This window comes from Scyliorhinus torazame, chromosome 3, assembly GCF_047496885.1.
Source record: "Scyliorhinus torazame isolate Kashiwa2021f chromosome 3, sScyTor2.1, whole genome shotgun sequence".
In the NCBI taxonomy this organism is placed as follows: Eukaryota; Metazoa; Chordata; class Chondrichthyes; order Carcharhiniformes; family Scyliorhinidae; genus Scyliorhinus; species Scyliorhinus torazame.
The window spans coordinates 141,322,667-141,349,851 of NC_092709.1; the positions used below are offsets into that span (position 1 = coordinate 141,322,667).

The 27,185-nt window shown below is 48.9% G+C and overlaps 1 protein-coding gene and 1 pseudogene across 2 annotated transcripts in view; one reads left to right on the forward strand and one right to left on the reverse strand.

The window, feature by feature from the left end:
• The first annotated feature begins 5,594 nt into the window (after positions 1–5,594).
• On the forward strand, positions 5,595–15,021 carry LOC140409396 (large ribosomal subunit protein eL21-like; annotated as a pseudogene).
• An 8,689-nt stretch (positions 15,022–23,710) lies between these two features.
• The window catches only part of LOC140408711 (flavin reductase (NADPH)-like), a 62,425-nt gene continuing 58,950 nt past the window's right edge, over positions 23,711–27,185 (reverse strand). For both annotated transcript variants that reach the window (XM_072496302.1, XM_072496303.1), the window contains exon 5: positions 23,711–24,273. In XM_072496302.1, the coding sequence (XP_072352403.1) occupies positions 24,116–24,273 (158 nt within the window). In that variant the 3' untranslated portion in view covers positions 23,711–24,115. The remainder of the gene's footprint in view (positions 24,274–27,185) is intronic.

A 27,185-nucleotide genomic window follows, 5' to 3' on the forward strand; every position in this document is an offset into this window, starting at 1 on the left:
AAATCCACACACACACGGGGAGAATGTGCAAACTCCTTAAATAAATAAGTTGAAGTTCTGGCATCGTCTATGGACAGTAATTGATCCATCTGGACACAATTCAAATGTCATAGATTTGGTGTTCATGCCTATGGGCTTTATCATAGATGGATGGTGTGTGACCTCCAACCAGCAGATGGTGGTACAGACACAATGCCATCTCAAGACCAAGGCCATCTGACCAGTGACTCCCATATAGGGAGAGGGGGCACATCCAGCCATCTCCAGAAGGAGATTGAAAGAGTAACAAGGTATACAAGTGAATGGTCAGTGCTAGGTGCAGATTCCAGAGGAGTAATACGCCATGTAATAAGTGATAACATGCTCTGTAACAGATCTTACCACATGAGACTCAATAAAAGATTCTGATTTGGACAAGTCAAGGTGTTTGGGGGATTCGTTCATAAGGTATAGAAGACCAAACGCAACATGGTACGACGAGTGCTGAAGATTTAAAAACAGCATTGGCAGTGACATTGTTAGGCATTCGGCTGGAAGACCGATGTGGTTAACCGACTCAACGCACTAGACGATGTTGGAGCTACATATGGACGTGGTCAGGGGGCCCCGCCACCTCCGGTTCATGGTAACAAAAAATAATTGGCGCTTCTTTAAGCACCAATTCCGACTCTATATTTTAGCCCTAGGCATGCAGGTACAGTCTGGAGACAGGCTTTTTGCATTGCTGCTAGCAGCAGTAGGTCCTCAAGCAGGAGATCTATATAATACATTTTCCTGTGGCACCTAAGAGCAGAACAGGAGCAATGGTGAAGCGTTAAAATACTTTGAATGGTATTGTTCTATTGATGTACCATCAATTCACACGAGTCGAGTTGTAGAAGAGAACAGTGGTTTTAATGAGCTAAGAAGTATGCCAGCCGACTGCTGCTCCCGCACTAAGAGCTGGCCACAGGTCTGCCAATTATATACCTCCCCATGAGGGGCGGAGCCAACAGAAGCATCAACACAACAACAGTAAGTAACCGTGAATAGGAACAGTGAACATATATACAGTGGTGGATAACAGTAGGACGAATAACGGTAAATAACAGTAGCAATAAGTGGTTCACCACATGTATGAAAAATGGCAAAGCATATGAACGTAAAATAGTACGTGTACCCAGAAAGATCGGCCACATTAAAACTTGCGAAAGAGGTGCCTGCACAGCAAAACAGCGCACTTAACTCACAAGACTTTAGCGCCAACTCGGAAGAAGAATCCAGCGCCATTAATGCTGTGACGCACGTCATGAAGAAACATTGTGTCAGTGCGGGTGGCCACCTTAAGCGGCTGGGAAGCTGCCGCCGCCACCTTATGCCAAAAGTGTGACACTCGACATGCCCCACTGCATTGTCCAGCCTTTGGAAACGTCTGTTCCAGGTGCGGTCGTATTGGCCATTTTGCAAAACAATGTCTTGCGCATCCTACAATGGACCGTGCACAATCGGTGCATGCAGTTGAAGAGATCAATACGGAAAAACAGTGTTGCATTGAGTCGGTCTGCTTTGCAAAAGCTGAACGTGCAGCGGAAAGTCGCTGACTGGCAAGGCCGACCAGTGGACTTCGGAACAAGAACAACGGAGGTCTTCGGTATCTGTGAACTGGTGCTCTCCGTGGCATACATGAGGTACAAGTTAGTATTTCATATCATAGACATGGACGTTGACTCCATTATAAGCGCAGCTTCATGTGAATCCCTGAATTTAGTCGAGCGACTATGCATATCAGAAGATGGCTGGTCACCTGAATACTCTGGATCCCTACAAGATATTACAGTGTGCACGGTTTATAAGGATTCAGAAGAAATCCAGGTGGAGGACGACAAATCAGACAAGGCAACGGAACAGCCAGCGAGCATTCCGTAATTCTGATTAATAGTCTTCAAGAACGTGCACAAGACCAGTGGCATGATACGAGAGCATGACAAGCCTGTATTAAAGCATCTGCAAGATGTGAATGTTAAATTAATAGAGCATGAGAAGCTGTCGAGCTTCAATCTGGAGTTTAAATTCGAGCCAAATGGGTATTTCACTAATGAGGTGATCACAAAAGTATATCAGATAGATTGGCGGCCGCTCAATGTATTCTGTAGTGAACAGGAAATCACGGGATGCACAGGCTGCAAAATCAACATGAGCAAGGGCAAAAATGTAACAATGAAAACAATTCAAACCAAACAGAAGCACAAAGGAAGCACAAAGGTCGGAGCACTCGCAGAACAGTGGGGAAAACTGTACCAATTGAATCATTCTTTAATTTCTTCAGTCCTCCTGCAAGCCAAAGTTCAGCAGCCAAGCTCCAGGCTGACTTTGACCTTGGCAGCCTACTGCGTAAACACACAATTCCGTGTGCAATGTTATATTTTACAGGAGAGATCATTGAAGACGATGCTGAATCCGATGACAACTACTACGAATATATGCTCGATGATGTGGACAATGATGCAGAAGGTGATGGCATGGAAGGTGAGACAGATGACGAATACTATGAACTGCTTGCAGATCTCTTCCAGCAGCACAGACTCCAGAGTCACTGCTCCGGTATTTGACAGGAATGATAAGGAGGTCATGGGGGAACCCCAGACCATGCTAGACTTTGTGAGGAGCGGGTGTTTGGAGATGCTGCATTTAAAAATTGAAGCTGCTGATGCAACAGATCAGCTATTGATTGAGCTAGAGATGGATGAAATCATCCCGATCTTTGAAAAACTGGCCACAGAGGTACATGGTGACTCGTTCTAGGTCTTTGAAAAGGTTCCTGTAATTCACTCCCAAGCCATTGATGACACCGATGACGAATGGGAGGACATAGATGACGATTGTGATGACAGTAATGTGGAGATTGCAATAGTAGGCAACTCTTAAACTGACCCTGAAGAAGAGCTGAAGACGATTTCATTATGCAGCTTCACAGACCACTCACACATTTGTGTGTTTGATCAAGATGACCCACTGCCTGGATCAGCTCAGCTAGAGAGCATTGTCATCTTGAGTGGCGAAGAACAAGTGAGTGATGCTCCAGCAAGCCAAGAAGGGGCGAGACCTGCAACCCCAGTTGTAACCTTCACTCAGGCACCAGAAACCGAGGTTTTCCAACTTGTTGGTGAGGCCTCAGAAGTGGGCGTGGTCATACCACCCAAAGATGGCACGTGCCAAAGACTCTGCAGACCTCTCAGCACACAGTGACAACCTGCACCACGTCAGAGGCTGCTACGAAAATAAACAAAAGCAAGAGACACCCCAAAATCTATCACCATGTTTTCAAAATAAAGAGGAGAAGACTGGGAGAGTTAGCTCATCCCACCAACAAACCAGCAACGAAAACAATGGGAAGTAGCAAACAGCATCATGCAAGGAAGCGAGAAAGAAAGCGACTAGTAACACAGGTATGGCAATCATGGACACAGGCCTTCCAAAGGCACTTAGCGACGAGTAAGAGAAATAAGAGGACAGCACGTAAACCAGTCTTCGAAGAGGCTGGCAACAGATCAAATGATCATAGAGGTGATCCCGTGAGGGAGGCAGAATGATCTGTGCAAAGGAAACGGACACTTGTCAGGCCACCTTATGGACGCCTTAGTAAAACTCGTTCACTTCGTTAGCCAAATATGATGACTGTATAAAGTTTAAAGATCAATGTTGTTTGTAAAATTATCTTAATGTTTTGTGAGGAAGGGGGAATGTGGTGATATGCCTATGGGCTATATCATAGATGCACGGTGTATGACCTCCAACCAGCAGGTGGCGGTGCAGACACACCATGCCATCTCAAGACCAAGGCCATGTGACTAGTGACTCCCATATAAGGGAGGGGAACACATCTGGACATCTCCAGTAGGAGATTGAGAGGGTAATAAGACATACAAGTGAATGGTCGGTGCTAGATGCAGATTTCAGAGGAGTAATAAGCAGACTCCATGATAACGCGCTCGGTATCCGATTGCTATCTTACCACACGAGACTCAATAAAAGATTCTGATTTGGACAAGTCGAGGCGTTTGGTGGATTCCTTCGTAAGGTATAGAAGACTAAACACAACAAGAGAGGCTGCAAATGCCCTCTGCCTGCCAAAATCCAAACCATTCTTTCTAACCAATAAACATGCTTCCGCTAAAATCTGAGTTACCTTTCTGAACAATCTCCTCCATTTTCTTCTCTAACCGTTGGATAGTTGATGAAAGATTGAAAATGCAAGATGCATGCCTACACTTTGCCTGAAAAACAAACCTCTTCACATTAGACCAAACCTGGCACACAAGTGGTAAAAGTCCAAGTGTAACCTTTGTTCTTTATACCCCACTCATAGATCAACAGTTCATCTGGTTGCTGATAATTAACTGGACTATTTACTGCTTGCCACAAAAGTTGCTGATTTATGAGGGCTGTGTTTTGAGCACCTTGTTGTATGGTCTGAAATGTGAATGACTTACATTCAGTAAGAAAGGAAGCTCAACAATTTTCATCTTCAGTGTCTGCAATGCGTTCTTGGCATCTCACGGTAGGACAAAATCACAAATGCAATGTCCTCACAAAATACAATTTCCCAAGTATATTCACAGTCATCAAGCAGAGGTGACTTTGTTGGTTCAGACATGTTCACAGAATGGAGGACAGACATATTCCCAAACATATTCTGGATGTCAAGGTAGCTGGAGCCGGAGAATTAGTGGGATGCCAAAATCTCCATTTCAACTGTGACATGAAGACCATAAACAAAGTTTTCACACATGAGAGACACTAGCCAACAAAAGAGGGAAATGCAACAGTATCTGTGAGCTGGCATGTGCCACTACAAAAATTAGCGCGTACAACTTGAGTGTTTTTCTAATGCAATAGATCAATTCATTTCTTGTTCTGTCTGGAATAAGAAAACACCCAGCATTCGTAAAGTTTTTCTACAAAGACCTAAGCATTTAGGTGGCTTTGCACTGCCAAATTTTCAGTTTTATTATTGGTCTGCTACCATCCACAATATTTCTTTCTGGCCTCATTCGGACCCAGCTAGTTTAGCGTGCGTGCAATTGGAGCAGCCCCCTGTCAATCCACATCTCTGCCTGCTCTGTTGCGCTCCTCCTTTCCTTCTCAACCAGTCATTTTACAGTCAAACCCTATTGTTAGACTGTCACTTAAGATGTGGACCCAGTTCAGAACACACTTTGGGCTACAATCTCTCTCTTTATGTAGCCCTACTGGCACAAATCATTTAATCCCACCTTTAGGATATTTTGCCTTTCAAATCTGACACATGAGAGGTATCAAAACCCTTGCTAACTTATATATTGATAATATTTTTTCTTCTTTTGACTCTTTCTCTTGGAAATATGATCTGCCCTGCACACACTTCTTTTGCGACCTACTGACATGATGGGCTGAAGGGCCACTTGCTGTGCTGTAAAACGCAAAATCTGAGACTTTGCGTACAAAAAATATCACTCAGTTTCCTTTATTGTTCCCTAAATCACCGATAGATATTATATAGAACTAAATCCTTTTGTTAGTGGGTCCATTTGTAAAATTATCTTAAGTTATCAAAATCTTGATACAACATGTGATAAATGCCATACTGCTCCAGTATCTCTAATTCACGTGTATTGGTCGTGTCTGAAATAGTCTTTGTTTTGGACAAACATTTATACATTACTGTCATTTTTAGTAGTAACATTCTCCTATTTCAGCACTCTGCAGTGGAACAAAATGATAACCACTCACAAAAATTCAGACTGATGCATTCACCTTTTCAATATTATTGGCTAGATGCATTATTCTGTTGAAGCAGTCTACCCCAAGAGGCATCACTGATGGATTTTATGCCGTTTGGCCCGCTTTCCTCGATTACTTTGAGGAACTATAGCTCTCTGCGTTCATATACCTGACTCTAATTAGGATGTATGTAGTATAACAGCCCTAATTATGCTGTATGTATTACAATAGCCCTAATTGGGTTGTATATATTATATCATGTGGAACTATATCTATCGTATGATTGTCATTGATTTTTTTTTTAAGGAGCTAGGGAGGGTTTTCTTTAACCCTTTTTCTTCCCCCTTCTACTTTTTCCCTTTATTTCTCTTCACTTTCATTTGACCTCCACCAGACTGGCTCTCAGACTCACTGAGATAATATTAGGATTCTTGACCTGAGGATTTTAAATAGGTTTTCAATAAGCCCCGTCTTCCTGCAGGTGGTGCTAGAGTGCAGAGAGAAAGGTCTATAAACACAAGCCATCAATTGAGAGAAATCAAGTTAAGTTCCCAGACCTTTAATCAGAAGTGAAGATTTCACCGACCGGGCTAAAAAGTATTTTAACTTCCAGCCTAAAATTATAGATCCTGCCACTTCCTCGGTTTCACAGAACTGGCTGCAGACTGCTTACAGCCTTTTAATCAGACGTTAAACTGTCACTGGCCTGGCTGGATAGAGAGAGGGTTTTAAACCTGCTTCTGGCTTCTCTCGACGTTTAAGCCAAAATGGACTCTGCCTTTTGTTCCAGAATCTTCTGAGGGGCTCCACCAATCACAGTCGAAAGCAGAATATGTCCCGGAATTTCAGAAGGAACAATTGGCTGCTAGCCAAGTCCACCAAAACAACATCACGGGTCTATGCCACATAGCACACTGTCCTGAGAAAGGTGCCTGGATCAGTTCAAATGACACCTTGCAGTGGAAGGTTTAAGTTCAAAACCAAACCAAAAGTCTATAGTTTAAAAACAGCTAGCAGGACAGGCATTAAAAAGGGAAACACGTACCAGACATGGATTTACAAGAGGTTCCTTACATTGGCCAATTTGATTTTGTGTTTTTCTGTTGCTGGGCATAAAAGTGCTGAACGAGCAGAGGAGCTAAGTACTCTTACCAAGAAAGAGAAATCCTCACCTTTGCAATGTCAACCACACCCTGAGAACACAAAAGTAAATCCTGGCAAATAAACAGAATGCTACATGAGGAGGCTATGGGAAGGGATTTGTTTGGGGGGGGGGGGGGGGGGGGGGGGTTAAAACATGTCGCCGACTTGTTAAGAATGTTTTGGGTTCCCTGATGCTTGTGGGATATAAGGTGTTCTGTGGCTAGATTACACACACACACACCTCATTAACAAATGAACTAATTAAACAAATTATAATCCATTTTAATGGGGCACTTTCAAGTTATTTTAATAAAAACAGATAGTAAAAATGAATTTACCAAATCTTATAAATGGACTGATCAGTTTACCAAAGATTCCCGAAGCCAGGGTTTTTTCAAATAAATTTAGAGTACCTAAATTTTTTTTCCAATTAAGGGGCAATTTAGCGTGGCCAATCCACCTACCCTGCACATCTTTGGTTGTGCTGAGACCCACGCAGACATGGGGAGAATGTGCAAACTCCACAGTGATTCAGGGCCGGGATTGAACCCGGGTCCTTGGCGCCGTGAGGCAGCAACGCTAGCCACTGCACCACGAAGCCAGAGTTTTAAGCAATTTTGTGCATGCGCAATGATGAAGGACTTTCAGAAAGTCTATTGAGAACGTACTAATGGAACGTTTGTATTGTGAGATACTGAGTGCAAAAAAAGGAGAGTCCTGTTCTGGGCACAATTAGTGGATTCTCTCCCAGCGCCGGGAACGACACCGCTCTCGAACGGCATTGTTTTTTTTCAGGCCTCAGTGTGGAGTGCCCCGCCGAGGCCACACTCAGGCGCATTTTCTGCACCAAGGAGTCCAAAGAGCTTGTCAGTGCAGAAAGAGGTTGGGGCATCATTTCCTGATCTCTCGGCCTCCTGACCCGACTCCTGGACTACCCCCCCCCCCCCCCCCCACATGCCCCAACGCACCTGTTGGGGGGTCCTCGAGCCACTCACACCCCACCTCATTCAGGTAGGGCACTCATGGGCCTGGTCCCCAGTGTGCGCAAAATGCCAACTGGACACCTTGGCACTGTCAACCTAGCTAGTGTCCCTGCCAGTGTCATCTGCCAGGATGCCACCCTGCTCAGAGGCCTCAAATTGTTGATAAACCACCCCCAAGAACCATTCTGCCTCATCCCCATTTGTAGGGACCAGTGCTAAATGGTGTCCAGCTGGGTTCTCCTCAGTAAAGCCGGTGGCTCCCAATTATATCCGGTTATATCCGGCATAGCCATAGTTACATTAGCTGCTGTGGGTGGGATCCAGATTGCGGTGTCTTGCTAGAACCTGCAGGGCATAACAACCACCAGGAACTCTGGAAGAAGCCTCTCACGGGATCTACTGGCTGTGTTCCATTGTGATTCTGGCAGCACGGAGCTGGTAAATCGCATCCAATTGAGTAGAAAAATGTACATTCATAAATACCGCCTTTCGCAAACAGAGGATGTCTCAAAGCGCTTTACATAGAAACATAGAAAATAGAAGCAGGAGGAGGCCATTTGGCCCTATGAGCCTGCTCCACCATTCATTATGATCATGGCTGATCATCAACTTCAATCCCTTGATCCATTTAGCCCCAAGAGTTAAATCTAATTCCTTCTTGAAATTACACAAAGTTTTGGCCTCAACTACTTTCTGTGGTAGCGAATTCCACAGATTCGCCATTCACTGGGTGAGAAATTTCTCCTCACCTCAGTCCTAAATGGTTTACCCCTTATCCTCAAACTATGACCCCTAGATCTGGACTCCCCAACCATGAGGAACATTGTTTCTGAATCTACCCTGAATAATCCTGTTAGAATTTTGTAAGTTTCTATGAGAGCCCCTCTCACTCTTCAAAACTCCAATGAATATAATCCTAAGCAATTTAGCTTCTCCTCATGACAGTCCCGCCATCCCAGGAATCAGCCTGGTAAACTTTTGCTGCACTCCCTTCATGGCAACAACATCCTTCCTCAGATAAGGACACCAAAACTGCACACAATATTCCAGGCGTGGCCTCACCAATGCCTTATATAATTTCAGTAAAATATCTCTATTCCTATACGCAAATCCTCTCGCTATGAAGGCCGACATATTATTTACCTTCTTTACTGCCTGCTGTACCTGCGTGCTTACATTCAGCGACTGATGCACGAGGACACCAAGGTCTCGCTGAGTATCCACCTCTCTCAATTTACACCCATTCAAATAATAATCTGCCTTCCTATTTTTGCTACCGAAGCTGATAACCTCACATTTATCCACATTATACTGCATGTGCCCACTCACTCCCACTGATGCTTATCTGCATCATCCTCACAGCTCACCCACCTTTGTATCATCTGCAAATTTGGAGATAAAACATTTAGTTCCTTCGTCCAAATCATTAATATATAATGTGAACAATTGGGGTCCTAGCATAGATCCTGGAGTCACTGCCTGCTAATCAGAAAAAGACCCATTTATGCCATCTTTTTGCTTCCTGTCTGCCAACCAGCTTTCTATCCATCTCAAGACACTACCCGCAATCCCATGCACTTTAACTTTACATAGTAATCTGCTATGTGAGACCATGTCGAAAGTCTTCTGAAAGTCTAAATAAACCACATCCACCGGTTCTCCCTGATCAACTCAACTAGTTACATCTTCAAAGAATTCTGGTAGATTTGTCAAGCATGATTTTCCTTTCGTAAATCCATGCTGACTTTGTCTGATTACACCACTGCTTTCCAAATGTTGTGCCATGAAATCTTTGATGTGGAGATGCCGGCTTTGGACTGGGGTGAGCACAGTAAGAAGTCTTACAACACCAGGTTAAAGTCCAACAGGTTTGTTTCGATATCACTAGCTTTCGGAGGGCTGCTCCTTCCTCAGGTGAATGAAGAGGTATGTTCCAGAAACATATATATAGACAAATTCAAAGATGCCAGACAATGCTTGGAATGCGAGCATTAGCAGGTGATTAAATCTTTACAGATCCAGAGATGGGGTAACCCCAGGGTAAAGAGGTGTAAATTGTGTCAAGCCAGGACAGTTGGTAGGATTTCGCAGGCCAAATGCTGGGGGATTAATGTAATGCAACATGAATCCCAGGTCCCGGTTGAGGCCACACTCATGCGTGCGGAACTTGGCTATAAGTTTCTGCTCGGCGATTCTGCGTTGTCGCGCGTCCTGAAGGCCGCCTTGGAGAACGCTTACCCGGAGATCAGAGGCTGAATGCCCTTGACTGCTGAAGTGTTCCCTGACTGGAAGGGAACATTCCTGCCTGGTGATTGTCGCGCGATGTCCGTTCATTCGTTGTTGCAGCGTCTGCATGGTCTCCCCAATGTACCACGCTTCGGGACATCCTTTCCTGCAGCGTCTGAGGTAGACAACGTTGGCCGAGTCGCACGAGTATGTACTGCATACCTGGTGGGTGGTGTTCTCACGTGTAATGGTGGTATCCATGTCGATGATCTGGCATGTCTTGCAGAGATTGCCATGGCAGGGTTGTGTGATGTCGTAGTCACTGTTCTGAAGGCTTGGGAGTTTGCTGCAAACAATGGTTTGTTTGAGGTTGTGCGGTTGTTTGAAGGCAAGTAGTGGGGGTGTGGGGATGACCTTGGCAAGATGTTCATTTTCATCGATGACGTGTTGAAGGCTGTGAAGAAGATGTCGTAGTTTCTCCGCTCCGGGAAAGTACTGGATGACGAAGGGTATTCTGTCAGTTGTGTCCCATGTTTTTCTTCTGAGGAGGTCGGTGCGGTTTTTTGCCGTGGTGCGTTGGAACTGTCGATCGATGAGTCGAGCGCCATATCCCGTTCGTACAAGGGCATCTTTCAACGTCTGTAGATGTCTGTTACGCTCCTCCTTGTCTGAGCAGATCCTGTGTATACAGAGAGCTTGTCCATAGGGGATCCTAGCATCTGGCCTGCGAAATCCTACCAACTGTCCTGGCTTGACACAATTCACACCTCTTTAACCTGGGGTTACCCCATCTCTGGATCTGTAAAGATTTAATCACCTGCTAATGCTCGCATTCCAAGCATTGTCTGGCATCTTTGAAATTGTCTATATATATGTTTCTGGAACATACCTCTTCATTCACCTGAGGAAGGAGCAGCGCTCCGAAAGCTAGTGATATCGAAACAAACCTGTTGGACTTTAACCTGGTGTTGTAAGACTTACTGAAATCTTTGATAATGGACTCCAACAACTACCCTACTACCAACGTTAGGCTCACTGTTAGGCTCACTATAGTTCCCTGTTTTCTCTCTTCCTCCCTTTTTGAATAACGGGGATACATTCGCTATTCTACAATCTGGAGGAACCATTCCAGAGTCCAAAGAATTTTGGAAAATGACCACCAATGGATCTACTATTTCGAGGGCCACTTCGTTAAATACACTTGAATGGAGATTGTGAGATTTCTTCGCCTTCAATCCCATTCATTTCCCCAAAACCATTTCTTTACTAATACTAATTTCCTTCAGCACCTCACTAAAACTTGTGTTTCTCAGAAATATGTTTGCAGCATTGTTGTTTTCTAACATAGGAAATACAGCCAATCTGCAAATAGCAGAAACAGTGATGTGCCAATAAGCAGATAATCTGTTTCTTTGTGGTGTTGCTTGAGGGATAAATCTTGCCCCAACACCAGGGAAAATCCTGGCTCTTCTTCAAAATAGTGCCTTGGGATCTTTTATGCTCACTTGGAGGTGAGATGTGCCCTGGGGTTAACATCTCAACCTAAGAACAGCATCCCAGACAACAGCATTTACTTCATAGAATTATACAGGACAGAAGAGACCCTTCGGCCCATCAAGCCTGCACCAACAAAAAAAATTAATCTACACTAATCCCAAAATGGCAGCTTTGATTTTTGTGCTCAAGTCCTGGAACGAGACTTGAACCTTTAGCCTTGACTGCCAGGCATGTCAGCTACCCACTGAGTCACAAGACCAGAAAATAGACGTGTCAGTTAGCATATGTAAAGAGGGAAAAAAAGGTTAATATTTTGGGTGTAACCCTTTGTCATAACTGAAAAGTCCGAGGTTGAAGGAGGCTGGGATTGCCAAGAATCTTCTAAGGTTCTATGTTGCTGCCACTTCGCACAATTTAGCCTGCCTGGCAGCCATGTTTCCTGACGCAATGGGCCGGATACGGAAACGAGCCCTTTCAGCAGGTTGGCTGTAAAGTTGAAGACCTTTGCTATAGAACCAGCTCTACCCCAAGACAAGCTGTTCTAGTACATTACATGTACTTGACAATTTGGAAAATTTCCCAGGCATTGTCCACAAAAGGCAAAATAAATCCAATCTACCACCAATTCAGCCTACTCTCAATCATCAGAAAAGAGATGGAAGGTGTTGTCGACAGTTTTATTAAGCAAATCAAGAGTATGATGAAATATTCTCCACTCAGTAGCACAGTGGTTAGAACTGTTACTTCACAGCGCCAGGGTCCCAGGTTCGATTCCCTGATTGGTTCACTGTCTGTGCATAGTCTGCATATTCTCCCCATGTCTGCGTGGGTTTCCTCTTGGTACTCCGGTTTCCTCCCACAAGTCCTGAAAGCCATGCTTGTTAGGTGAATTGGACATTCTGAATTCTCCCTCTGTGTACCCGAACAGGTGCCGGAGTGTGGTGACTAGGGGATTTTCACAGTAAATGCATTGCATTGTTAATGTAAGCCTACTTGTGACAATAATAAAGATTATTATTATTTCCTTGGCTAAGTACAGCTCCAATACTGAAGAGGTTTGATACCTTTAAGGCAAAGGAGCCCACTTGATCGGTACCCCACCATATTAAACAGTCACTCCCTTCAACATCAGTACACTGTGGTAGCAGTGTCTACTCTCTACAAGGTGCTCTGCAGCTAACAATAAGGTTACTTCAATAGCAGCTTCAAAACCCATGACCTCTACCACCTTGAAGAGCAACAGGAGCTTCAGAGCACCACCACCTGCAGAATCTCTGTCAGGTCCAAGGGTGGGGGTTTCACTGAAACCCGATGGAGGCCCCAAACTCCAAAAATAAGTTTCCGGTCCCAGGTTTCCATTGAGCTGTGGGACAGCTCCCGTGATGGGCCTGAGTCAACGGCTGCCGTCTTTATAGAGGCTGCAAACCCACAGGGGGCTGTGGTCATCTAGAATGACCACCCACAAAGAATGATGGGAAATATGGTCAGGCTTGGGACACAAACAAACTGCAGCTTGTATATTTGCAAATGCCAGCCCAGAAGTATGCAGGAATTCACACCTGCAAATGGGCCATTTAAAGGTGATTAAAGTAACAATAGGACCATCAGGTCCATCACATCATCTGCCAGACTAAATGGCACCAAGCTCCTGCTCGGAGCCCTCCCAGGATTGCCCACCCCAAAAGAGATGTAACCGATCAGAGGGTGGAGCCCTGAGGAATTGATTGACAGTGAACCAGAAACCGCCCACAAAAGGGGCAGGGAAAACTCAAGCCGGTTAAAAGGCAGTACAGCCATGATTTCAATCTCAGTTGGACCGGCTCTGCACTTGACCACCAACCGCAGCACAGCTCCTGACATCAGCCAAGTTCAAGGACCCGCAACATTTACCGAAAGACGACCATCAAGAACATACTGCCTACTCGACCTCCAGCCGCCACATGGAGGAAACAGATAAAGGCCATATCTACCCTGCACCAAGTCGGTCATTTGGCAGTTAAGTGAAGGTCGTTTAAATTGATAGGTACAGTCTTAGTGTTCACGAACGTGTGATTACTTAAGTATATAACTAACCTTGTGTCCAATAGATAAACTGCGATTGAACTGAATACTTGTGATTATTTGTCCAATACCTGGGGTACGCTCACACACTGCGGTTATAAAGAAAGAGCAACAGGGCAAAAAATCAGTGCTAGATCTCTTTGTGAAATCAATGGGTAATTGTAAAATGGAGGTCAGGGTTACAATCAACAACAACTTCTATTTATACAACACCTTTAACATCATAAATCATCCCAGTGAACTTGACAGGAACAGGCAGCATGGTGGCACTGCTGTCTCGCGGTTCCAGGGACCTGGGTTCAATTCTGGCCTTGGGTAACTGTCTGTGTGGAGTTTCCACATTCTCCCCGTGTCTGCATGGATTTTCTCCGGGTACTCCGGATTCCTCCCACAGTCCAGAGATAGGTGGCTTGGCCATGATAAATTGCCCCTTAGTGTTCAAAAGGTTAGATTGGTTTACTGGGTTGCAGGGATAGGGTAGAGGCGTGGGCTTAAGTAGGATGCTCTTTCCAAGGGCTGGTGCGTACCCGATTGGCCAAATGGCCTCCTTCTGCGTTGTAAGGATTCTATGATTCCATGTCAGGTACAATCCTAGATATATATGGCTCTCCTTCGTAATTTTCAAGTCAAAATCCTGGAACTCACTACATAATAGTATTCTGGATGCATCTGTAGCAGTTGGCAGCTCACCATCACCTTCTTAAAGATTATTATAGTCATCCAACTATTAGGATGTAAGAATTGCTACAGTGATTAAAACAATCAATCCACAATTGGCTCATGTATAACAAATTGCAAGCTCAAATAGCTAACATACATTACTGTTAAGGTTAACGTGCAACCTTAATGAACTCACAAACCACTATTCAGATTAAAGTGGCAATCAATTTAAATGATTGATTTGTAGAAACATGACCATGAGTTTCCAGTAAAGGTTCAAGATGGTGAACACCAGGGTAAGTGGAGGGGGACTCGATATATGTTTGCAAGGCCCTTCGGAAACATGGGAGTATATGTATAAGAAAGGTGATATTGTTGACATTAACGGCACAAGCACTGTACAAAAGAGTATGCGTGCCCCACAAATGTTAAAATGGCAAGACTGGAAAAGTTATCCAGCATACTGTAGGCATTCTTATCAACAAACAAGTCAAGGGCAAGATCCTCGCCAAAAGAATTAATGCGTATATTGAGCACATCAAACATTCAAAAAGCAGGGACATCTTTCTGTAGCGTGTGAACGTGAATGAAGAAGTAAAGGGAGCAGCTAAGGAGAAGGGGACTTGGGTTGAGCTGAAACACCAGCCTACTGAGCACAGACGGGCACAAGCAGCAGTTGCTGGGACCAATTCCTTATGAATTCATGGCATAATTTTGATACCAAATCAAATATATTTACCCCCCACCCCGATAACAGAGACTCCTGCCTGGAAGCCGGACAGCGGTCCAGACTGAAACAGTGGAAAAACATCACTGCTTTAAAACACATCTGTCCCCTACATCTGCTGCTTTAGGCAGAGAAAACAGCAGCTGTAAATTTCTAGGAAGCAAAAACCTTGGGAGCGATTCTCCACTCCTGCGCCGGTTGGGAGAATCGCCTGGGCAGCCAAAATGTACCGGGACGCCGGACCGACACCCTCCCGCAATTCTCCCAAGCGGCGGGGACGGCCCAGTCGAGTTTCGCGGGCCAGAGAATCGCCCGAGACACACAAAATGGCGATTCTCCGGCACCCTGCTATTCTCAGGCCCGGATGGGCCGAGCGGCAAGGCCAAAACGGCAGGTTCCCCCCGGCGCGGTCCACATCTGGTCGCTGCCGTCGTGAGCGCTGCGTGAAACGCTCGGGGGGCGGCCTGCGGGGGGGGCGAGGGGGGATCCTGCACCAGGGGGGTACCTTAAATGTGGGGTGGGCCACGATCGGTGCCCACCGATCGTCGGGCCGTCCTCTCTGAAGGAGGACCTCCTTCCTTCCGCGGCCCCGCAAGATCTGTCCGCCATCGTCTTGCGGAGCGGACTTAGAGAGGACGGCAACCACGCATGCGCGGGTTGGCGCTGGCCAACCCGCGCATGCGCGGATGACGCCTGTTATGCGGCGCCGGCTGCATCATCTATGCTGCGCCGCCTTTACACGGGCGACAAGGCCTGGTGCGTGTAGAGGACGCGGCCACGATCCTGGCCCATTGTCAGGGCCTGAATCGGTCGGGACCGGGGCTGTTCACGACGGTGCAGCCACTTCGGCGCGGGAGTGGAGAATTCTGCCCAAAATGTCCAAAGTTTAAACCCCCTCAGATCCTTTGATCTGCAAGGCTGAATAGCTTCCTTACTGCCAGTTTCATCACTGCCAGACTTACTGACTGCTTTCAGCTGAGAGAAAACCACTTAATTGATGTTGATGTGGTTACGAGCTGTCAATCATAGTTAGATGTTTGTAAACATTGCAATTAGTTTCTCAGCAGGGTACTTGAGATCCATTGAAGCGTGAAGGGAAATTAAATTAAACAATCCAGACACCTGGCTTTCCAGAAACTGTTAATCACAGCCTAGTAAAAGCAATATCTCATTGATGTGAATACAAGTCTTTTAGATCAAATTATCGGAGAGGGTTTCAATCCTGGAGATGTGGGGTGGGATTCTCCCCTACCCGGCGGGCGGGCCGTACCGGCGCCGAGGAGTGGCTTGAACCACTCCGGTGTCGGGCCGCCCGGGAGGTGCGGAATCCTCCGCACCTTCAGGGGCTAGGCCGGCGCCGGCGGGGTTGGCGCCGCACCAGCCGGCGTCGAAGGGCCTCCGCCGGACGGCGCGAGTTGGCACATGCGCGGGAGCGCCAGCGTGTGCTGGCGTCATCCCAGCGCATGCGCAGGGGGGTTCTTTGCACACCGGCCATGGCAGAGGTTGACAGCAGCCAGCGCAGAGGGAAAGAGCGCCCCCACGGCATAGGCGCGCCCACGGATCGGTGGGCTCCGATCACGGGCCAGGCCGCCATGGGGACACCCCCCGGGGCCAAATCCCCCCACGCCACCCCGAGGACTCTGCAGGCTGCCCGTAGAGCCAGGTACCACCAGTACGGACCTGGTTTGATTGACACCGGCGGGACCGGTCGATAACGGGTGGCTGCTCGGCCCATCGCGGGCTGGAGAATCGCCGGGGGGGCCGCTGCCAGCGGCAGCCGACCGGCGCGGCAAGATTCCCGCCCCCGCCAAAACCCCGGCGCCGGAGAATTCGGCAGCCGGCGTCGGGGCGGCGGGTCAGGATTCACGGCGCCCCCCCGCGATTCTCAGACCTGGCAGGGGCTCGGAGAATCCCGCCTGTGGTTTTTGTTTTCTAGGAATTTATACCTGGTGTTTTCACTGCTGGAGGCAGAGCTGCAGGGAACAGGTGAGCTTTAAAGCAGTGATACTTTTCCATTGTTTCTGTCTGGAGTGCTTTCTGGCTTCCAGGCAGGGGTCTCTGTGATGGGGCGGTCTCTGTAATGGGGCGGTCTCTGTAATGGGGCGGTCTCTGTAATGGGGCGGTCTCTGTAATGGGGCGGTCTCTGTAATGGGGCGGTCTCTGTAATGGGGCGGTCTCTGTAGTGGGGCGGTCTCTGTAGTGGGGCGGTCTCTGTTGTGAGGTGGTCTCTGTTACGGGGTGGTCTCTGTTACGGGGCGGTGTCAGTTACGAGGCGGTCTCTGTAATGGGGCGGTCTCTGTAATGGGGCGGTGTCTGTAATGGGGCAGTCTCTGTAATGGGGCGGTCTCTGTAGTGGGGCGGTCTCTGTTGTGGGGTGGTCTCTGTTACGGGGCGGTGTCTGTTACGAGGCGGTCTCTGTGATGGGGCAGTCTCTGTAATGGGGCGGTCTCTGTAATGGGGCGGTCTCTGTAATGGGGCGGTCTCTGTAATGGGGCGTTCTCTGTTGTGGGGTGGTCTCTGTTACGGGGCGGGGTCTGTTATGAGGCGGTCTCTGTAATGGGGCGTTCTCTGTAATGGGGCGGTCTCTGTAATGGGGCGGTCTCTGTAATGGGGCGGTCTCTGTTGTGGGGTGGTCTCTGTTACGGGGCGGGGTCTGTTATGAGGCGTTCTCTGTAATGGGGCGGTCTCTGTAATGGGGCGTTCTCTGTGATGGGGCGGTCTCTGTGATGGGGCGGTCTCTGTAATGGGGCGGTCTCTGTAATGGGGCGGTCTCTGTAATGGGGCGGTCTCTGTAGTGGGGCGGTCTCGGTAATGGGGCGGTCTCTGTTGTGAGGTGGTCTCTGTAATGGGGCGGTCTCTGTAATGGGGCGGTCTCTGTAATGGGGCGGTCTCTGTGATGGGGCGGTCTCTGTTGTGAGGTGGTCTCTGTTACGGGAGGGTCTCTGTTACGGGAGAGTCTCTGTTACGGGAGAGTCTCTGTTACTGGGTGGTCTCGGCTACGGGGCGGTCTCGGTTATGGAGCGGTCTCAGTTACGAGGCGGTCTCTGTTGCGGGACGGTGCCTATTACGGGGCGGTCTCTGTTAGGGGAGGGTCTCGGCTACGGGGCGGTCTCGGTTACGGAGCGGTCTCAGTTACGGGGCGGTCTCTGTTGCGGGGCGGTCTCTGTTGCGGGGCGGTCTCTGTTGCGGGGCGGTCTCTGTTACGGGGCGGTCTCTGTTACGGGCCGGTCTCTGTTACGGGGCGGTCTCTGTTGCGGGGCGGTCTCTGTTACGGGGCGGTCTCTGTTGCGGGGCGGTCTCAGTTACGGGGCGGTCTCTGTTGCGGGGCGGTCTCTGTTACGGGAGGGTCTCTGTTACGGGAGGGTCTCTGTTACGGGAGGGTCTCTGTTACGGGAGGGTCTCTGTTACGGGAGGGTCTCTGTTACAGGAGGGTCTCTGTTACGGGAGGGTCTCTGTTGTGGCGGTCTCTGTTACGGGGCGGTCTCTGTTACGGGGCGGTCTCTGTTACGGGGCGGTCTCTGTTACGGGGCGGTCTCTGTTACGGGGCGGTCTCTGTTACGGGGCGGTCTCTGTTACGGGGCGGTCTCTGTTGCGGGGCGCGTCCCACCTCGTGAACTCCTCCTCCATTTGCTCCACCAGCCTTGTAAAGTTAAGCCTATGCAGAGCCCCACAGCTCCTGGCCACCTGGACGCCCAAATATCTGATGCTCCCCTCCGTCCTTTTTAGTGGGAGCTCGCCAATCCCCCCCTCCTGGTCCCCTAGCTGAACTACGAACAGCTCGCTCTTCCCCAGATTTAGCTGGTACCCCGAAAAGTCCCCGAATTCCCGAAGGATCCTCATTACCTCTGGCATTCCTCCCACCGGGTCCGCCACATACAGCAGCAGGTGATCCGCATAAAGCGACACCCTATGCTCCTCCCCACCCTGCACCAACCCCCTCCAGTTCCTCGACTCTCTCAGTGCCATAGCCAGGGGTTCAATCGCCAGTGCGACGAGCAGGGGGGACAGGGGACACTCCTGTCTCGTCCCTCGGTGCAACCGAAAGTACTCGGACCTCCTCCTATTTGTGGCCACACTCGCCATCGGGACCTCATACAACAGCCTAACCCACCTGACAAACCCCTCCCCAAACCCGACTCTCTTCAGCACCTCCCACAGGTACCCCCACTCTACCCTATCGAAGGCTTTCTCAGCGTCCATCGCCACCACTATCTCCGCCTCCCCCTCCCTCGCCGGCATCACGATAACGTTCAAACGCCTCCGTACATTCGCGTTCAACTGTCTCCCCTTCACAAACCCCGTCTGGTCTTCATGGATGATCTGCGGCACACAATCCTCAATGCTCGTGGCTAAGACCTTCGCCAGCACCTTGGCATCTACATTTAGCAAGGAAATCGGTCTGTAAGACCCACATTGCAGGGGATCCTTGTCCCGCTTCAGGATCAAGGAGATCAGTGCCCGGGACATCACCGGGGGAAAAGCCCCCCGCCCTCCCTTGCCTCATTAAAGGTCCTAACTAACAGCGGGCCCAACAGGTCCATATATTTTTTATAGAACTCGACCGGGAAACCGTCCGGCCCCAGTGCCTTCCCTGCCTGCATGCTTCCGATCCCTTTGATCAGCTCCTCCAGCCCAATCGGGGCCCTCAGTCCCGCCACCAGTCCCTCTTCCACCTTTGGAAACCTCAATTGGTCCAGGAAACGGCCCATCCCTCCCTCCTCCCGTGGGGGCTCGGATCGGTACAATTCCTCGTAGAAGTCCCTGAAGACCCCATTGATGCCAACCCCACTCCGCACCACGCTCCCTCCCCTGTCCTTAACTCCCCCGATCTCCCTAGCTGCGTCCCGCTTCCGAAGCTGATGCGCCAGCATCCGGCTTGCCTTTTCCCCATACTCGTAGACCGCCCCCTGGGCCTTCCTCCACTGCACCTCCGCCTTCCTGGTGGTCACCAGGTCGAATTCAGCCTGGAGGCTGCGCCTCTTCCTCAACAATCCTTCCTCAGGCTCTTCCGCATACCTCCTGTCTACCGTCACCATCTCCCCCACCAGCATCTCCCTCTCTCCCCGCTCCCTCCACTCCTTGTGGGCCCTCATGGAGGTCAGCTCTCCCCTCACCACCGCCTTCGGTGCCTCCCATACCATTCCCCACTCGGACCTCCCCGTTGTCGTTGGTCTCCAAGTACCTCTTTATACTTCCTCGGACCCGCTCGCTCACCTCCTCGTCCGCCAGCAGCCCCACCTCCAAGCGCCACAGCGGGCGCTGGTCTCTCTCCTCCCCCATCTCCAAGTCCACCAAATGCGGGGCGTGGTCCGAAATGGCTATTGCCGAATACTCGGTATCCTCTACTCTCGCTATCAGCACCCTACTCAAAATGAAAACGTCGATTCGCGAATAAACCTTATGGACATGTGAGAAGAATGAAAATTACCTAGCCCCCGGCCTTGCAAATCTCCAAGGGTCCACCCTCCCCATTTGATCCATAAATCCCCTCAACACTCTAGCCGCCGCCGGCTTCCTACCCGTCCTAGACCTAGAGCGATCCAGTGCCGGATCCAACACTGTGTTAAAGTCTCCCCCCATTATCAGGCCCCCCACTTCCAAGTCTGGGATCCGACCCAACATACGCCGCATAAAACCCGCATCGTCCCAGTTCGGAGCATACACATTGACCAGTACCACCCTCTCTCCCTGCAACTTACCACTTGCCATTATGTACCTACCATCATGGTCTGCCACAGCGCTCGACGCCTCGAATGACACCTTCTTTCCCACCAAGATCGCCACTCCTCGATTTTTGGCATCTAGCCCTGAGTGAAACACCTGACCTACCCACCCTTTCCTCAGTCTTACCTGGTCTGCCACCAGGTGTGTCTCCTGGAGCATGACCACATCCGCCTTGAGCCCCTTCAGGTGCACGAACACGCGGGCCTGCTTAACCGGCCCATTCAGTCCACTTACATTCCAGGTTATCAGCCGGATCAGGGGGCTACCCACCCCCCTCCCCCGCCGACTAGCCATGACCCCTCCTCGGCCAACCACTCGCCCGCACCCGGCCCGTTCCCCACAGCGGCATACCCCCGTCTCAAACCCCCCACCCCCCCCACTCGCTCCAGCTCCTCCTTGACCTTAGTAGCAGCAACTCGATTCCTCCCCCCCCCCCCCCCGGTTAGGACCCATCCTAGCTGGTTTACCCCCCCCATTGCACTTCCGCAAGTCAGCTGACTCCTGCTGACCCCGGCCACTCCCGCCTCCCCTTCGACTCCTCCCATTGTGTGGCACACCCCCCACTCCCTCTCCCCTTCCCCCCTCCGTTCTAAGCGCGGGAAACAATCCTCGCTTCCCCGTCCCCCCCAGTCTTCGGCGCGGGAAAAAAGCCCGCGCTCTCCACCTACCAGGCCCTGCCACCAACCAAAACAGTGCCCAACCCGCCCCATCCACCCTCCCCAACCCGAAAGAGAAAAAGAAACCCAAAACAATGCAAACGCCCCACCCCCGAACCAAAAATAGGCATAACATATCCACCGCAGTCCCCAATCGCCCATCCCGACCCTCAGTCTGTGTCCAGCTTCTCGGCCTAAACAAAGGCCCACGCCTCCTCCGTTGATTCAAAGTAATGGTGCCTGTCCTTGTAGGTAACCCACAGTCGCGCCGGCTGCAACATGCCAAGCTTCACCCCCTTCCTGTGCAGCACGGCCTTCACTCAATTGTACGCGGCCCTCCTCTTCGCCACCTCCGCACTCCAGTCTTGATATATCCGAACCTCCGCGTTCTCCCACCTGTTGGTCCTCTCCTTCTTGGCCCACCTGAGCACACACTCCCGATCGACGAACCGATGGAACCGCACCAGCACCGCCCGCGGAGGCTCGTTAGCCTTGGGCCTCCTCGCCAACACTCTATGGGCCCCTTCCAGCTGCAGGGGCCCCTGGAAGGACCCCGCTCCCATCAGCGAGTTCAACATGGTGACCACATAGGCCCCCACGTCCGGCCCCTCCAGCCCCTCCGGGAGGCCCAGAATCCGCAGATTCTTCCGCCTCAACCGATTCTCCATCTCCTCGAACCGCTCCTGCCATTTCTTGTGGAGCGCTTTGTGCGCCTCCACCTTTACCGCCAAGCCTAAGATCTCGTCCTCATTGTCAGAGATCTTTTGTCGAGCCTCTCGGATCGCCACCCCCTGGGCCGTCTGTGTCTCCAGCAGCTTATCAATAGAAGCCTTCATCGGCTCCAGCAGGTCCATTTTAATCTCTCTGAAGCAGCGCTGGGTACCCTCCTGTTGCTCCTCCACCCACTGCCTCCATGCTGCCTGGTCTCCGCCTGCCGCCATTTTGTCCTTCTTCCCTCCCTTCTTCTGGTCCACCACCACCTTTTTTGTTGACCCGCTCCTAGTTAAAGCCATATACTGACGGGGAGCTATTATTAACTCCTTCCCACACCGGGAAACATCGAAAAAGTTCCCTTGAGGGCCCTGAAGAGCCCAAAGGTCCGTTTTTGCGGGAGCCGCCGAATGTGCGACTTAGCTCCACATAGCCGCAACCGGAAGTCTCGAGAGGGAATCCTTTCGGCAGTGTTCGCTTCACCAGTCTGCCCCAAAAAGTTTATGGAAACTCCTGAAAAAGGTCTGAGAGTCCGTTCCAGACGGGAGCTGCCGAATGCGCGACCTACTCCTCCATGGCCGCCACCGGAAGCCTCGTCCTCGCTTCTTCAATGGCCTTGGTAGATCTTTTCATAGTTGTTCCCTCTGCTGCTAGAAATCACCTTTAATAGAGGCCCTCAAGTCAGCTTGCAGCTTTCAGCTTGCCCTTCCCCCGTCTGCATGCTGGAAGGCCCCTCTCTCCCCTGCAGTTACAGCCAAATCTTTTACTGTTTCTGCCGGGTCTGGTAACCAAAAGACATACCATTCCTGGGGGACACTGTCAGGGGAATGTTGCAGTCTTCTTCCCACACCAGGAAATGTCAAACAAATGCCGTGGGGGCCCTGTAAAAGAGCCGAAAAGTCCGTTCCAAGCGGGAGCTACCGAATATGCGACCTAGCTCTGCATAGCCGCACCCGGACGTCAGACAAGAATTCCTAACTGACAATGACCTCGAGCTTGCGGCACTGCTGTCTCCCACACCATACACCATCACAGAGACACTCACCTCGGTTGAGCATATAAGTGATGAGGCTCCCGGGTGACGGTCTGGTGTGCACCCCACATCCGACCCGGTACAGCAGGTGGAGTTTGGAGCAGCTGAGGGGCTGGGCAGTCGGAGGGCAGCCCAGGCCCAGCAAACAGCTGCCACCCAGACGGTTCCCGGGTTCCTGGATGTACTTGATCCACCCGGACAACCGATGCATGTGGACACCCAGGGACTGAATAACGGGATGGCGCGGCCCAACTGCGCATGCGCGGGTTGATGTGGCGCCCATTTGGTGCTGCAAATGGAGGCTGGAGTGGCGTGAACCGCTCCAGCACCTTGTGGGGGCCAGAATCGGTCGTAGCAGGGCCAGGTTCACGCCGTCGTGAAACGCGACGGCATTCACGACGGCGCGAGCACTTGGGCTCCATATGGAGAATCGCCCCCATAGTTCTTGAACTGAAACTTCAGTTGGGGAGTGAGAAACACTATAGTCGAATAGTTGTGAAACTCCCGCAACATGGTATTTCCAAACAATGGATTTCTGGACTCAAAAGACTAGTGTGTTGCCCAAAACCGTTTATTATATGATCAGGTAATTTTACATCGGAGCATGTTAAAATTCTAATACAGTTTATTAGTAACAAGTTCAACTAATCCCAACAGAAAAAATACATCCTTTACCCTATAAGCACCTAAAGCTTTACATACATAAGCAAGAGCTGAAAGAAAATAGTTACGATCTCTTGGGTTGATCATTTAATCCTAACACTAGCTCATTTGGCAACATATTATTACAGGGTATGTTATTTATGTCTCAGTTTCTACTTTCTTGCTGTGTTCCTTTGCTTTTCTGTTCTTCAAGTTTTACTTTATCTGTTTATATAGACCCACTTATAGGATTGGCTGGGAAACTGGGAATAATGAAATTGAAGAGTCTCCCTCTCGTGCAGGAATTTAGCTTTCATTTTGTTGTCATGGCCACCGCCTTCTTAATCCATGGATCATCTGTAAGGAGCGAAAGCATAAAACGCGCAACATCTCCTCGTGTCACTGCATTTGTAATGGGAATCCCATCCGCATCAGGTACAAAGTACCCTTCATGAGTTAATAATTCTTTATCTATAGAAAATGAAAGAAAAAATAATTAAGAAATGTTCATTCACTCAAACCTATCATATCACGAGAGTGGCAGGTAAGTACTGTAATTAACTAGTATGACCTTGGTGAATCAGGAGGAAACAATAAAACCACAAGTTCCTAAAATAGTTCTATCTCTTCTACATAATTAAAGGCAGCAGAAAATCCCACTGATTAACTGTAATTATTAACGCCTACTTGGTATGTACCATTCTAATTGTATTTCTTGTCAGAACTTACCACCATAATAGTCAGAACTGGGATGTTTGTTGATGATTGCACACTGTTTAGTACCAATTGCGACTCAAAAACTGAAGCTGTCTGTACAAATATGCAACAAGATCTGGGCAACATTAAGGCTTGGGCTGATAAGTGGTAAGTAATATTCAGGCTGCACAAGTGCCAGGCAATGGCCATCGCCAACAAGAGAATCTAACCATGGCATCGTGCCACCCAGAGGCTGGAAATTCTGAGGTGAGATACTCACTCCCTGACCCCCCCTCAAAGCCTGTCTGTCACCTACCAGGCACAAGTCAGGAGTGTGATGGAATACTCTCCACTTTGCTGGATGAGTGCAGCTCCAATAAAACTCAAACTTGACACCATTCAGGACAAAGCAATGCACTGGATCAGCACTCCACCCACCAACTTAAACATTCACTTCTTCCACCACTGGCACACTGGCAATAGCGAGTACCATCTACAAATGCACTGCAGCAACTCCACAAGACTCTTTGGATAGCACCTTCCAAACCCACAACTTCTATCACCTAGAGGGCAGCAGCCGCTTAGAATAACCCATGTGCACGTTCCCAAGACACGCACCATCCTGATTTGGAACAATATTGCAATTTCTTCTGAAACTGGACCTGTTACTGGGTCAAAACCATGGAACCCCCTTCCTAACAGCCCTGTTACTGCACCTCCATCACATGGTGGTTGAAGAAGGCAGCTCACCACCTTCTCAAGGGCAATTGGCGATGGGCAACAAATGCTGGCCTTTCCAGTGATGTTCACATTCCATGAAAACATTTTTAAAAAATAAACTAAGGAAGGAATTTTAACCAAGAGTGGGCAGGTAAAATTCCTCAGACATTATAGTATTTCATGCCTGCTTTCACTTCCATTATTGCACCTCGATTTCAGAAGAGGCAGAGGCAGCTGCTCAGATCCCAGCTCAGATTGCTAATATGCTCTTCACAGATACCCTCTGCACTGAGTTTTAGTGGCCTTGACGGCCCTAGCAAGGACTGCTCCGCCTGCATCTGTGCAGGGGCAGAATTAGCCATCATAAGATGAAGCAGCATGTCTGGCATTGGTTAAATTGCAGGGACAACAGGTCAGAATTGGGAATACTTGTGGAGTTGTCACTTTAATGTCGCCTCTCAACATCACCTTTCTCCTTGAGCTGTGCCGTAGTCACTCTAACCATTCCACTGTAGATCAGCTGGGCAGAGATCAATCAGGCCTTGTAAAACCATGGAATCAGCCATAGAATAATCAAATGGTATACAGCACAGAGGAGACCATTCAGCCATTGAGCCTGTGACAACTTTCTGGAAGAGCAACTTAGCTAGTTCCACTTGCCAACTTCATTCTCTGTAGCCCTGAAATTTCAGATAAATTAAACTCCTTTAACTCCTTTGGGCAGCACGGTAGCACAAGTGGATAGCACTGTGGCTTCACAGCGCCAGGGTCCCAGGTTCAATTCCCTGCTGGGTCACTGTCTGCGCGGAGTCTGCACGTTCTCCCCATGTCTCCGGTTTCCTCCCACAATCCAAAGACATGCAGGTTAGGTGCATTGGCCATGATAAATTGCCCTTAGTGACCAAAAAGGTTAGGAGGGGTTATTGAATTACGGGGATAGGGTGGAAGTGAGGCCTTAAGTGGGTCGGTGCAGACTCGATGGGCCAGATGGCCTCCTTCTGCACTGTATGTTCTATGTTTACTTGTGCCATTCATTCGTCCACTTTCATCTGAATATTACGTGCATTTGGATAAATAAATATTTTAACTTTTTAACCAGTATTCTCTGATTTTCAATTTGTACAATAAAGTAATGCACAACTATCATTAGGGTTCTTCACTGGAATTGTTCGGATCCGCCATGGGGAAACCAGTCATTCAAACCTACGTTTATTTTGGCGGTAACAGAAGATCCCGTCAGCGGGAGAGGCTGGAAAATCCTGCCCATTGTCTCTTTCTGGCACACTTTACCCAAAATGCTACACGCTCGACCTATAGCCTTGACTTTTCACCTTAGGTTTATACATTTCTGCTTCACTTCAACCCTCTCCAGAATGTTACTGCCAGACTGAATATTGCACCTTAATTGCGATGAATATTTCATTGAGATTAAATCACTGTACAAATTCCAGTATTAACTTAACACTGCAATTAATGAGATAGTCATTTATTTAATTGATGGAGCCAAGTAAATTATTCTAAAAATCTTGCTTGTTGTGGTAAAATGACCATTCTGGGTCTGTGAGCTCCAGTAAGCAAAATCTTATTCAAGCACACACCGGTACAGGCTTGGAGGGCCGGAGGGCCTGTTCCTGTGCTCTATTGTTCTTTGTTCATATGATGGGAAGGATTACATGTATCTTGATTGCTTTCCCAGAGATCTCTCAATAACACAAAATCTGTGACAATTTTTAGTTCTTGGTTCTTACATTACAATACACTGGTACACTCTTAAATCACTGATGTTGCTTTTCCACATACATCACATAACCTCATTAATGAGTGGGGCAACTCATGCTCACAGATGTTCCCTTTTTGCTAACACTGTTGGGGAGGTTTTAAACTAATGTGGCAGGGGGATGGGAACCAGATTAGGAAGTTAGAGGTCAGTAAAGAGGCAGCAACTAAAGCCAGTAAGGTACTAGATA